The following is a 12121-nucleotide window of genomic DNA, read 5'->3' on the forward strand; positions in this document are numbered from 1 at the left end:
ACGCAATGTATTGTTGGTGCCAACTAGATGCTTGGTAATAGTGGCAGAAATATGCTACCAGACATTTGCCTGGTAGCTGGAGGATGTCTTCTCACTAGGGGGTAAACTTAGGATATAATATGATATGCATATTTGCAGTTCCCTGGGCTTATCATTTGACCTTCTCTTGGCACAAAGAAGAATATTCTAAGTGCCTTAATGCAGTCTCCATCAAGCCACGAAGCATATTTAGCTTTGGAATGTACACATCCTTCAACTTTATTAAAATAGTTATGGGGGATTTCCACATTGACCTCAGACCTTGACACAGATGACTTTTTTAATGTTAATTTGTTTAGGGTTTGATCTTGTAAACAGCCTGCTTTTCCAGAATGCCTTCAGCAACTGAAGGGGACAGTGGGAATGAACCTGGGAACAAAGCTTTCTGCAAATTAGGAGCTGGTGTGGTTTTAGCTTAACTGGAAGAAGGATCCAGTGAGATCTGAGCATATGACAGTGAGAAGAGGGGGGGCATCCTGTTCTTACTGGTGCAGTTTGGCCTCTGTTGTTAGCTCACCTGCGCCTCATCTTGAGAGTACAGTGGTACCTCAGGTTACATACGCTTCAGGTTACAGACTCCACTAACCCAGAAATAGTGCTTCAGGTTAAGAACTTTGCTTCAGGATGAGAACAGAAATTGTGCTCCGGCAGTGCAGCGACAGCAGGAGGCCCCATTAGCTAAAGTGGTGTTTCAGTTAAGAACAGACCTCCGGAATGAATTAAGTACTTAACCCGAGGTACCACTGTACTGCAAGGAAGCCTGTACTGAATGCACTGAGGCTGATGGATTCAACTAAGCTGGAATCAAAATATTGCTATGCGAATGGCTACTTTATCCTCTGCTTTGTGTTGGTTTATTCAAATATATGTTGCTAAAATGGTTAGCACCTGATTTGAAGTAAGCTTCCTCCCCCACCTCAACATTGCAGACCGTCGCATGGAGGAAAGTTCTGCGAGGGTTCCTCTCGGATGTTGAAACTCTGCAACAGTCAGAAGTGCCCAAAGAACAGCATTGGCTTCAGAGCAGCCCAGTGTGCAGAATTCAACAGCAAGCGGTTCAGAGGATGGAACTACAAGTGGAAGCCTTACACTCAAGTAGCAGGTGAATTTAAATCTGGGATTTAAGATTCTGCTGTTTAAAGATATGGGCATGATTCCCCACCCAGACATTCCTTTGCAATGGAAGGAACATGTGGGGCTTCCGTATGTGACTTTGGTGGTTCCCACTCACCTCCAGGATCACAGTATCTGCAGGACCAATTCAGCTGGGCTTTTAGACTACGTATTATTTTCTCTTTGGGCCCATCCACACTTCACTTTGTCCTGCGATTTCTAGTTATGGGTCGGAGAGGTTGCATTTTTGTTCTGCAGCTTTCCCCAGGGAAACCCACTGCTTACTACTGAATTGGAACAAACGTCAACCGGGTTTTGTGCAGATTGACGGAAGAACTTGCAGTGCAAATGGAAGTGTGGATGATCCTTTCTCATAAATCATGCAAACATGACGTCTGCTTCATCAGATACCTTGTTTTAAGATAACATGAGGGTTATTTTACCCTAATCTCTCTGTGCCCAACCCCCATCCCAAGCAACAGTCCAATGGACAAAAATAAACATATGTTTGTGGTTGTGTTTGCATTTCAGATCAAGACTTGTGCAAGCTGTACTGTATTGCAGAAGGCTTTGATTTCTTCTTTTCTCTGTCGAACAAAGTCAAAGACGGGACACCCTGCTTGGAAGATAGCCCTAATGTCTGTATAGATGGGATTTGTGAGGTAATAATGAAATAAGGTACTCTATTTTGCCATTCACTCAACATTCCTTATCCGTAATAAGCCATGAAGGCAAAGTGTAATGTCTGATTACCTTTCATTTTATGTTGTTGAAGAGGGAGGGGTAAAATGTCAGGCTGGAATTGGACATTGTAGGAGTTGCATGTGGCTGATGCCAAAAACATCGCCAACAGTCTCGTCTTCCTCTCTTCTGCCCTCCGGTCAACATCTAGCAATACAAAAGGATGCAGGCAGCAGGCAGCAAAGCGAAGTGTCAAGAGGGTGAATGACAACACGGCATACATGTTGTATTGAGAAATGCTATCTGCAGAGAAAGGAAGAGGCAAGCCAGGGTCGCTACAGTGGTGCCTCGCAAGACGAAATTAATCCGTTCCGTGAGGCTCTTCGTATAGCAGTTTTTTTGTCTTGCGAAGCAAGCCCATTGACAGCTTAGCGGATTAGTGCTATTAGCGGTTTAGCGGCTTTTAGCGATCAGCTGTTAAGCGGCTTATCAGCGGATCAGCTGATAAAGCCACTACCGAATTCAAGAGGGGGTGGGGTTGCGGGAATCACGCCCCCAACTACAGTCTCGCGGGACCGGTGTCAGCCCCGCGAGGCCACCAGGATTCCCCTCTTCATGTTTATTCATCTCCCTCGGCGCTAGCCAATCGGCTGGCGCAAGGGGCGGGCTTACCGGGTCCCTCTTAAGGTCAGGGCAGCCCCGGCTCGCCCTCTTTCTCTCTCAGCAGCTGCAGTTTTTCCCCACCCACCCACCCTCTAGGTGCGCATAGGGACTTTGCTATGGGCTTCGGCTGGTCGCCGCAAGGGGCCTGGTAGGAATTTTTTCCATTTGGCTAATTGGCGGCATTCTAAGCCACTTGGTTTTTCGCCTACCGCGTAGCAAAACGTCACAACTCCTCGGTTCTGGCGGTTAGGCATTGGCAGGGGTATTGTTATGCAAATGATGCTGGGGGGGAGGGACGCCATCACCTCCCCCAGGTCTTGAAGGGTAGTTCATTAAAGGACACCGGGGGGCGTCGCCTCGTCCGAAACCTACGGAGGCTAGGGCCTAAAGCGCGCCCCCGAGCGGCCACCCCTCGGGGAGTGCCTACGGATGTGCATCTCGGGGTCTCCCCCTGGCGGTGTTAATCCCTTCCCAGTTAGACCGGATAGTCTGTTAGGGCCAATGCCTAAAGCCAATACCACTCTTACCTGTAATCAATAAAGTTGTGGCCATTTACGCCCATTAACCTCAAAGTCTGTGTACAGTGTCTTTATTTCTCCAACTGTCGGAGGGGGTGGGAATTGCCACGCAAGCGGCTTAGCGGCTTAGGAAAAGGGGGGGAAGGGGGGGAACACGCAGGAACTCGCAAGACATTTTCGTCTTGCGAAGCAAGCCCATAGGGAAATTCGTTTCGCGAAGCGCCTCCAAAACGGAAAACCCTTTCATCTAGCGGGTTTTCCGTCTTGCGAGGCGTTCGTCTTGCGGGGCACCACTGTATTTTGGTGACAGTTGTGTTTTTCCCAAAACTTCTGGTTCTGGTCTCAGAAAATGAAATATGACTTGGGAGCTTCAGTTGTCCTAATCAATAGATCGGTCAACTATGACTGTTTAATCCTGTGTGCATTTAGGGTTTAGATGGTAAGGTAGCGCCATGTGGTGTTCTGCCCGGATCATGTATAGCCAGGGATGCAGTCTTGCTCTAATTTTTAGAACAAGAAACTAGATATGGGGAAGTGAGGTAGAAGAGGAGAAAGGTTTTACACCCTCACTTGTGTTCCAGTTTTGGTGTAAAGACCAGACCAAAGATTAGCTCTCTAAAATCTCCTTTATGGTCCAATCAGTGGGGCTTACTTCTGAGTAAACAGGCATAGGGCCTGGCTTTAGTTGAATTAATTGGTTAGGCCTAATTTTGATACAGGCACCCTTTTTTTGTCTTTTGAAGCTATTTTGGTTCTAGTTTATTGATGTAGTATAGAATTGCAATATTGCTATGTGCATCTTAATCTCCGAGCAGTAAGAGATGTCAGGGTTCCCAGTGCATTGCTTGGGTTTGGTTTCCGTGGCATGACAGTACTAGAGGCTGCTGGCATTTTGTATGAGAGGTTTATTTATGCTCCTATACAGATTGAGCATAAGACGGAAAGTTCATAATGTTAATGCTCCCACAGATCCTGTTCTCGCATTAGGTTTGGCGGTGGGGGAGTGGTCAACCCCATACCACTTGATTCTGTGCAAGGAACGAGTCAGGCCTCTCTGTTTCAGCTCCAGCCCCCAAACTGACAGCCCTTTGTTCTCTTTCAGACATAGACACCTTGCTGTCATCATCTTTAGCCAGGGCAGGGGGGAGGGGGAGGCCTGTTCACCTTTCAAAAGGGTCTCCAACTACAAGTTTCCGTGACGATTCATTGCCCTAGCTTACATTACAAAACAAGATATATAACAAACCTGGCTATCTACTTAACAAAGAAACTTGTCTGGCCATTTTAACAGTCTCTTTCTGTACAGAATCCAGTCTTACATCTGTAAAAGCAGAGGATTGGAAGGAAACCACAAAAACCCATTCAGATCTAACCCTGCTCTCATTACAATATTAAATATGGCCACTCCTTCTAGAAATAAATTAAAGATGGCCTTGAAGATGAGCGTAATTGCTCATTCTTTGTTCCTTTTTGAGAATGCAATGATACTCTATTTCCATTGAAATAATAAAAGTCTGCAATCCCAACCCCACTTACCTGGGAGAATGCCCCACTAAATTTGGTAGGACTCACTTCTGAGTAGAAGGGTTTAAGATTGCACTGCAGCTGGCTTCCAAAAGATACACAGCATGACATCAGAAATGGTCAAGGACAAGGAAACAATTACAGTGACCCACAGACAGGTCCAGGGACATGGGTGGCGCTGTGGATTAAACCACAGAGCCTAGAAAGTGCTGATCAGAAGGTCGGCGGTTCGAATCCCTGTGACGGGGTGAGCTCCTGTTGTTTGGTCCCAGCTCCTGCCAACCTAGCAGTTTGAAAGCACCTCAAAGTGCAAGTAGGAAGGTAAACGGCTTTTCCATGCGCTGCTCTGGTTTGCCAGAAGCGGCTTAGTCATGCTGGCCACATGACCCGGAAGTTTTACACCGGCTCCCTCGGCCAATAAAGCGAGATGAGCGCCGCAATCCCAGAGTCAGCCTCGACTGGACCTAATGGTCAGGGTCCCTTTACCTTTACAGACAGGTCCAGCAAAAACTTCAGCGACAGTTTTCCCTCAAGGAATTTGTTTTTTATCCCTTTCCTCCAGCCACTTTCAGTGTTGGAACAGGGCTGAGAAGAGAAGCTATGGATTGGGGAAGCCCTGGCGTGAGCTAATAAAAAAAGAAGCAGCAGAAATTGGCTGTCCCTGCTTTAAATTGTCAGTAAGGTGTTGACCCCTTCTCATTTTTTATTGTTCCACTTTTATTCTGCCGCTCCACCCAGAGGGCATGAAGAGGCCATTGGGCCTATTGTGGAGAGTTACAGAATGCAGGGGGGAGGAAGAGAGATTCCTCATGTCAACATAGTTTCATATTATGAGCAATAATACCCTGGCAATTACCCAAGGTGAATGAGGCTTTCTTTCCCCAAATGTCTGCTTACTCAGCCTTTTGTCTGGAGAAATGAAACATGCCTAGGAAATAAAATTTTAAAAGTCTGACGGTTTCCTTCTAACTTTCGCAACTGACTTATCACTGTGATCTAAATGCAGATGTTGCAGATGATCGTCTGGTCCTTCCCTTGCAGGTGGTTGGCTGTGACCACGTCCTAGGCTCCAGTTCTGTGGAAGATGCTTGTGGAGTGTGCAAAGGAGACAATTCAAGCTGTAGAATATATAAGGGGCAGTACACAAAATACCACCCTACTAATCGTAAGTGTGCGTTGAAACAGCATGAGTAACTTCAGACCCGTAGCTGGCATTGCTCAAGAGTTCAAAGAAGCCAAAGAAATCTGTTTTGAAAGGTTCAGTCTGCTGTCTCGATTCAAACTGGTGCTAAAGTGTATCTAAAGACAGATTACAACCTGCTCCCTGATCTCAGGAACCACCATGCAAAATTTGGTTATGATAACTTAAGAGGTGTCCAGATGCATATGGAATAGACAAGCAATTTCCCAAAATACAGTAGTACCTTGGAAGTTGAACGGAATCTGTTCTGAATTGCTGTTTGTTCCTTATCAGTGTTAAGGAGTGGGTTTTCGGTTCTCAGACATGGACCAGGAAAGCACTGACTTGTGGCTAGAAAGTGTGCAGCCAAAGTGAAGCATGGATGTGCCCCTTGTCAGAGGCATAGGAAGAGGGGTGTGGTCCGCCCCAGGTGCCATCCCAGAGGAGGATAACAAAATCCCCCCTGGGCAAATTGCCCCGGACTGCACCACAATCGGACACCTTCCAGGAGGATCACACTGCCACACCGCAATCGAACCCCCAAGCAGATTGTGCCAATGCGATGATTGCTCCCGTGGGCAGATCACCCTGTCCCTGTGGGCAGACCACCCCACCCCCGTGGGTGGATCGCCCCATGGTGCGGAGCGGCTAGCTCCGACTCTGCCCCTTGTATACTAATTCCCCTTGTCCCCTAATAATACAGGTTCACCATCACATCCACCCACCACCAACACATGTTAAAATAGAGCTGGGTAGATTCCAAAACTCTCTTTGAAAACCCTGCTTTTAACCCAAGTAGGAGAGGATAGAGGAAGGGAGAAGCAGGGGTGATAACCACGCCACTTGGGTATCATGAAAACAATTCAGGTAAGATCCATGGACCACCATACTCTACATCCCTAGCTGGAGTGTGTTCTTTCCTGCCCAAAGTCTGCAAAATCAGGAGCTGGAGTGACCTGCACTATTGACCAGTGAGGGAGCGGAGGACCAGGTTCCTAAAATTTAATACAGTGGTACCCCGCAAGACGAACGCCTTGGAAGACGAAAAACTCGCTAGACGAAGGAGTTTTCCGTTTTCTTAGCCGCTTCGCAAGACGCATTTCCCTATGGGCTTGCTTCGCAAAACGAAGCTTGCCCCGCAAGCTCCGGGGATAGTGGGGAAGCGCAGCGCGGCTTCCCCGCTATCCCCGGACGGTCTCCATAGGAACGCATTGATTGATTTTCAATGCATTCCTATGGGAAACCGTGCTTCGCAAGACGAAAAACTCGCAAGAAGAAAAAACTTGCGGAACGAATTAATTTCGTCTTGCGAGGCACCACTGTACAAGAACTTTATACAGGCTGCCAGTCACAGAAACTAATGTTGCACACCATGAGGATTCCAACTTAAGTCTCAGCAGCAACAGAGCCTTAAAATTAAACAAGAACTTGATGAGTGAATAATTCCCTTCTGGCTCCCCACCTTCATGTGGTGCTGGGTAGGATACTGAACTCAGTCTCTCTTCCTCCTTTGTCTAGAGTACTACAACCTAGTTACTATCCCTGCTGGAGCACGAAGCATCCATGTGTATGAAATGAACACCTCCAGCTCCTACATTGCTGTTCGGAGTTCCAGTAAAAAATACCACCTCAATGGCTACTGGACCGTTGACTGGCCAGGGAGATACACGTTTGCTGGATCTGTTTTTGACTACCGAAGGCCACCTAACCAGCCAGAGACATTAACTGCTCCTGGACCGACAAATGAAAGCGTGGTAATAGAGGTACGTTACGTTGTGATACTTAAGTTCCATGGTCCAAACGTAGAGAGAACATTGTGCAGTTACATGACATGGCCTGTCCCAGATAAGGAAGGCATGCGTCTGATAGTTATAGGCCCTCTTCTGACAGGTTGTGTGCCCACAACCCAAGACTTATCTTTTTTATATATACAGTTCATTAATTTTATGATAACAAAAAACAGCTAAAACAAAACATAACTGTCAGAGCTGCCCTAGGTCCCAGCTCACAAAGGACCAACGCCAGTTCTTGTTATATACAATAGTCTTTATTGAAGTTCAGTTTCAATTTCCAAGCCGCGGCGCGCAGCTCTACGTCTTGAACTCTAGACCGCTGAAGCTCCGTCTGAATCTCCTCCTCCCAGGCACCAGTTTAAGACTCTAGCCCTGCTCCACCTCTTCCTCTGCTCTTTCCTCATCTGGGTCCCCCTGTCCGCTGGGGTCTTGTCCTTTCTGGACTCTTCTGACGCTGACTCCCCTGAGTCTTCCCCCTGCCTCCGGCGGGCTTTAGGACCTGGTTCCCAATCCGGATTTTCTGCTGTGCCGCGCGCCTGTACATTTGAACTTGGCGCCCGTGCCCAGCCGGCAACCTTCCTCCTGACCGTTACATTGCTCCTGTCACTGCTTCCCCCTTCGGGGGGGGCTAGCTGGGCCTGACCCCCCTTCCGTTCCCTCACTCTCCAACAGAGGCGTGGTCAGCCCTGACTCATCTCCTCTCCCCGCTGGAGGAGACGCTGGCCCTGATACATGGGACTCTTCCCCCCCACTACGCTCTGGTGGGGGAGCTGGCCCTGATCTCTCGCTGCTGCTTTGGGAGTCCCCGCTGGCCCCTTGCTTCTGGTCCGTCCCCCCTGGGACCCCCCTTGCCCTGGCCATCGGCGCCCCCTTCTGGGAATCTTCTGATACGCTGGAGAAGCTCATGGAATCTCTCGGGCCACTGTCATATTCCCCTACGCTGCCCTCCGATTCTTCCCCTTCACTCTCCATTTCCTCTCTCCCCTGTGCCTCTGCTCCTGAGCCCCTGACAATAACAAAAACATCAAAATCATATTTCTTAATTAATTGACTTCCCTCCAACTCCCCCTCCTGGTTCCATTTTTTGTACTTATTTATACACGTCCATTAGGGACGCGGGTGGCGCTGTGGGTTAAACCACAGAGCCTAGGGCTTGCCGATCAGAAGGTCGGCGGTTCAAATCACCGCAACGGGGTGAGCTCCCATTGCTCGGTCCCTGCTCCTGCCAATCTAGCAGTACGAAAGCACGTCAAAGTGCAAGTAGATAAATAGGCACCGCTCCGGCGGGAAGGTAAACGGCGTTTCCGTGCGCTGCTCTGGTTCACCAGAAGTGGCTTAGTCATGCTGGCCACATGACCCGGAAGCTGTTCGCTGGCTCCCTTGGCCAATAAAGCGAGATGAGCGCCGCAACCCCAGAGTCGTCCACGACTGGACCTAATGGTCAGGGGTCCCTTTACCTTTACTTTATACACGTCCATTGAGTCTTATACTCTTAACTATCTGATTTTAAAACCTTGTGCATATTATTACATTTGACCTTTAAAAGATCAACTAATTTAGAAGCCAGTACACAAAGCTTACTAATTATGCCTGAACATTTCTCCCTTTCTAAAGAGAAAATAAAAAAGAATAATGTCCTTTTTCTTTCTAGGGTTTCAAATTGTCTAGCGTGTCCACCATAGTTCATTCATTTGTTTTGCCAATCTTCATCATCTTCTTTGACGGTGGCTTCTTCCTTCTATGGAGGTGGGCTGGTCTTGGCCTGGTGTCCCTTCTCAGATGTAGGGACAAAGTCTTTTGCATGATAAATCCAATAAGTCCTGGGCCTCCCAAAATAATAGCTTCGACTTTTTTTAACAAAGGTCATTTTCAACATATTCTTCAAATCTTTATACAGTCATACCTCATGTTACGTTTGCTTCAGGTTGAGCGTTTTCAGGTTGCGTCCCGCGGCAACCCAGAAGTACCAGAAAGAGTTACTTCCGGGTTTCACCACTCATGCATGCGCAGACGCGCAAAATGATGTCACGCACATGCGCAGAAGTGGTGAATCGCGACCCGCGCACTCGCAGACATGGGTTGTGTTCTGCTCATGTTGCGAACGGGCCTCCCGTTCACAACCAGAGGTACCACTGTATATCACTTCCCAGGCTTTCTTAATAATTTTACATTACCATCACATATGCTAGCCTCTCATACCTAACCTGAGACTTCTCCAGCACGGAAGTCATGGCTTCTCTCCCCTTTTCAAGCCCTTCCTACTTCTAGGAGACAGTGGGGGCTGGGGAAGATGGGGCATCTACTGACCCGTCCCTCATCTCAAGTACCCTTTCTTCACCTCCTCAGACTGCCCTGACTCCCCCTCCTCCCTTGGCTCCTGACTTGCAGGTGGCATGGCACCCCATAAACAACTAGTCCCCTCTCCTGGGTCACTCCAGTGGTCCCCCTCCTCTGCCCCGCCAGTCCCTGACATTAGAGCATGTTACTGTAGAATCATTCACTCTCTGCCTAACCTTCCTTAATTGGTTGTCGGATAATTTGGGGGAGGGGGGGAGAATTAGGTACACCATCTTCAGCTCCTTGGAGGACCAGCTGGCATATAGATGTAATAAATGAATGAAGACAAATTCAGTTACTATTACTGGGTAATATCCAATCAGCATGTTCCATCAGTGTTATGCCTTAGTTGAGCACCACCCATTGTTGCTGTTGTAGTAAACCAGGGTTCAGCAAGGTTTACCGGCCATGGGCCGGATCACTCCCATGGAGATCGTCTGTGGGCCGGGCCGGCGCAGCGCAACACCGGAAATCACGTCTGCGCAAATCCGCAACGCCGGAAATTGCTTCTGCGCATGGCCAGACGCCAAAAATTGTGCCTTCGCAGAAGCGATTTTCGGCATCTGGACATGCACAGGTGTGATTTCCGGCGCCGCTTGGCAAGTCCCCACGCCACACTGCACTGATTTAGTGCAGCATGCGGGGGACTCGACGAGCGGGCGGCTCAGTTCGGGGGCGGCTCGTGGGCCGGTAAAACAGTCTTCGTGGGCCGCATCCAGCCCATGGCCTGCACGTTGCCGACCCCTGTAGTAAACCTTTAGAGTTTGCTTTTTATATTAAGCAATATATAAATAATAGCTTAACAGTAAGTATATAAATAAATAGTAAATCATGAGAAGGCTTCCTTTCTTTTCAGAGATTCCTCATTCAGGGAAACTCTCTTGCTAACTCCACATTCAGAATTTCAGCAAATGCTAAGCCTATGCTGCTATCTTTCCCTCTTTTGTTTTGTTTCTTAGCTTCTCTCTCAAGGCAAAAACCTAGGAATTGGCTGGGAATATTCCCTTCCCAAGGCAGAAAGTGAAAAAATGACAGCACTGAAGCCTAACTATACATGGGCCATCACCCATTCCGAATGCTCCGTCTCGTGTGGAGGAGGTAATGTATCTCTGAAATGTTCAAAAATACAGTTTTATTGCAGACCACAGACTCTTTCCTGTCCAGGAATAGCCCTCACTAGGCACTTCCAGGCTGCTCGAAAATGTAACCTGTATGAATAGAAAGCTCATTTATGGGCTATATAATTAGGTTGGCTCCTACGTGTTATGTTAAATATGGCGATGGGGGGCGCCCAATACTTTGTTAGGCTGATCTTCACTGTGCAGAGGAAAGTATTGCTTTAACATGACACTAGAAGAAGCAAAACCAACCAATCGTACTTCTAAGACTTCAAGTATTTCCACATGTCACTCTGAAGAACATTATTAGCTGGACACTGGGAAGTAGAAGGAGCAGCAGTAACCAATTAAAGAGAGGACTTCCTTTTCTGGAAATTCAGAGCCACTGTTTCTGCTTAAGTGGGATGGTAGCACTTCTGGCCCAGTTCATCTTGATGAGCGGCTGTTGGAGCAGGAATGGCAACACATTTGAACCTGTCATTTGCAGGTGATAAGTGCTCTGATTCCCATGGAAGAGCCTTTTCATTCCCACTACCACTCTGGTTTTTCCTTCCTTGATGGAGAACGTATCCACGCTTACCTTTTGTTCTGCCCTTTCCAGGCAAGAGGTCTGTGCTTTAACACTCCCTTGTCCGTGTGTTGTTTTTTTGTTTTGCTTTTGCCCTGAGCTTTCCCCACAAAAACCTTCTCTTTAGCTCTGAATCGGAGCAAACATCATTCTACCATTTATCCATTCTGGAGACCTCTGACCCTTTCCCTGTGTCCCTTCCTCCCTACTCCTCCCCTGGAGATATCAGTGTTGCATGGCGAGTTCCTGCCCCCCCCCAGTGGAAATAATGACACATGACACAATTATTAAGGTTAATGGGCTAAACAAGGCCACAACTTTATTGGTTACAGGTGATGAGCGGTATTGGCTTGGGCATTAGTCCTAACCGACTATATCCGAATTCAGCCCGTCTGCTTGAAGTCCGGGAAGGGTTAACCACCAGTAGGGGGAGTCCTGCTGATGCACATCAACTAGGAGTTCCTCCAGGGTCACCAATAGGGGGCGTGCCTTAGGCCCTCACCTCCCCAGGCTTCAGACAGGGCCACGCCCCCCAGAATCCTTTACCGGACTACCCTTCAATATGCAGGGCAGGTGATGGTGCTACC

The 12121-nt window shown here is 48.0% G+C and overlaps 1 protein-coding gene across 1 annotated transcript in view; it reads left to right on the top strand.

Annotated features, from left to right (window-relative positions):
* Positions 1–12121, top strand: part of ADAMTS16 (ADAM metallopeptidase with thrombospondin type 1 motif 16) — an 89881-nt gene that overhangs the window by 46046 nt on the left and 31714 nt on the right. The window contains exons 13-17 of the mRNA XM_081872597.1: positions 969–1141; positions 1684–1814; positions 5580–5703; positions 7237–7481; positions 10808–10946. Coding sequence (XP_081728723.1) covers positions 969–1141; positions 1684–1814; positions 5580–5703; positions 7237–7481; positions 10808–10946 — 812 coding nt within the window. The remainder of the gene's footprint in view (positions 1–968; positions 1142–1683; positions 1815–5579; positions 5704–7236; positions 7482–10807; positions 10947–12121) is intronic.

This window comes from Podarcis erhardii, assembly GCF_964252035.2.
Source record: "Podarcis erhardii genome assembly, chromosome: 8".
NCBI lineage: Eukaryota > Metazoa > Chordata > Lepidosauria > Squamata > Lacertidae > Podarcis > Podarcis erhardii.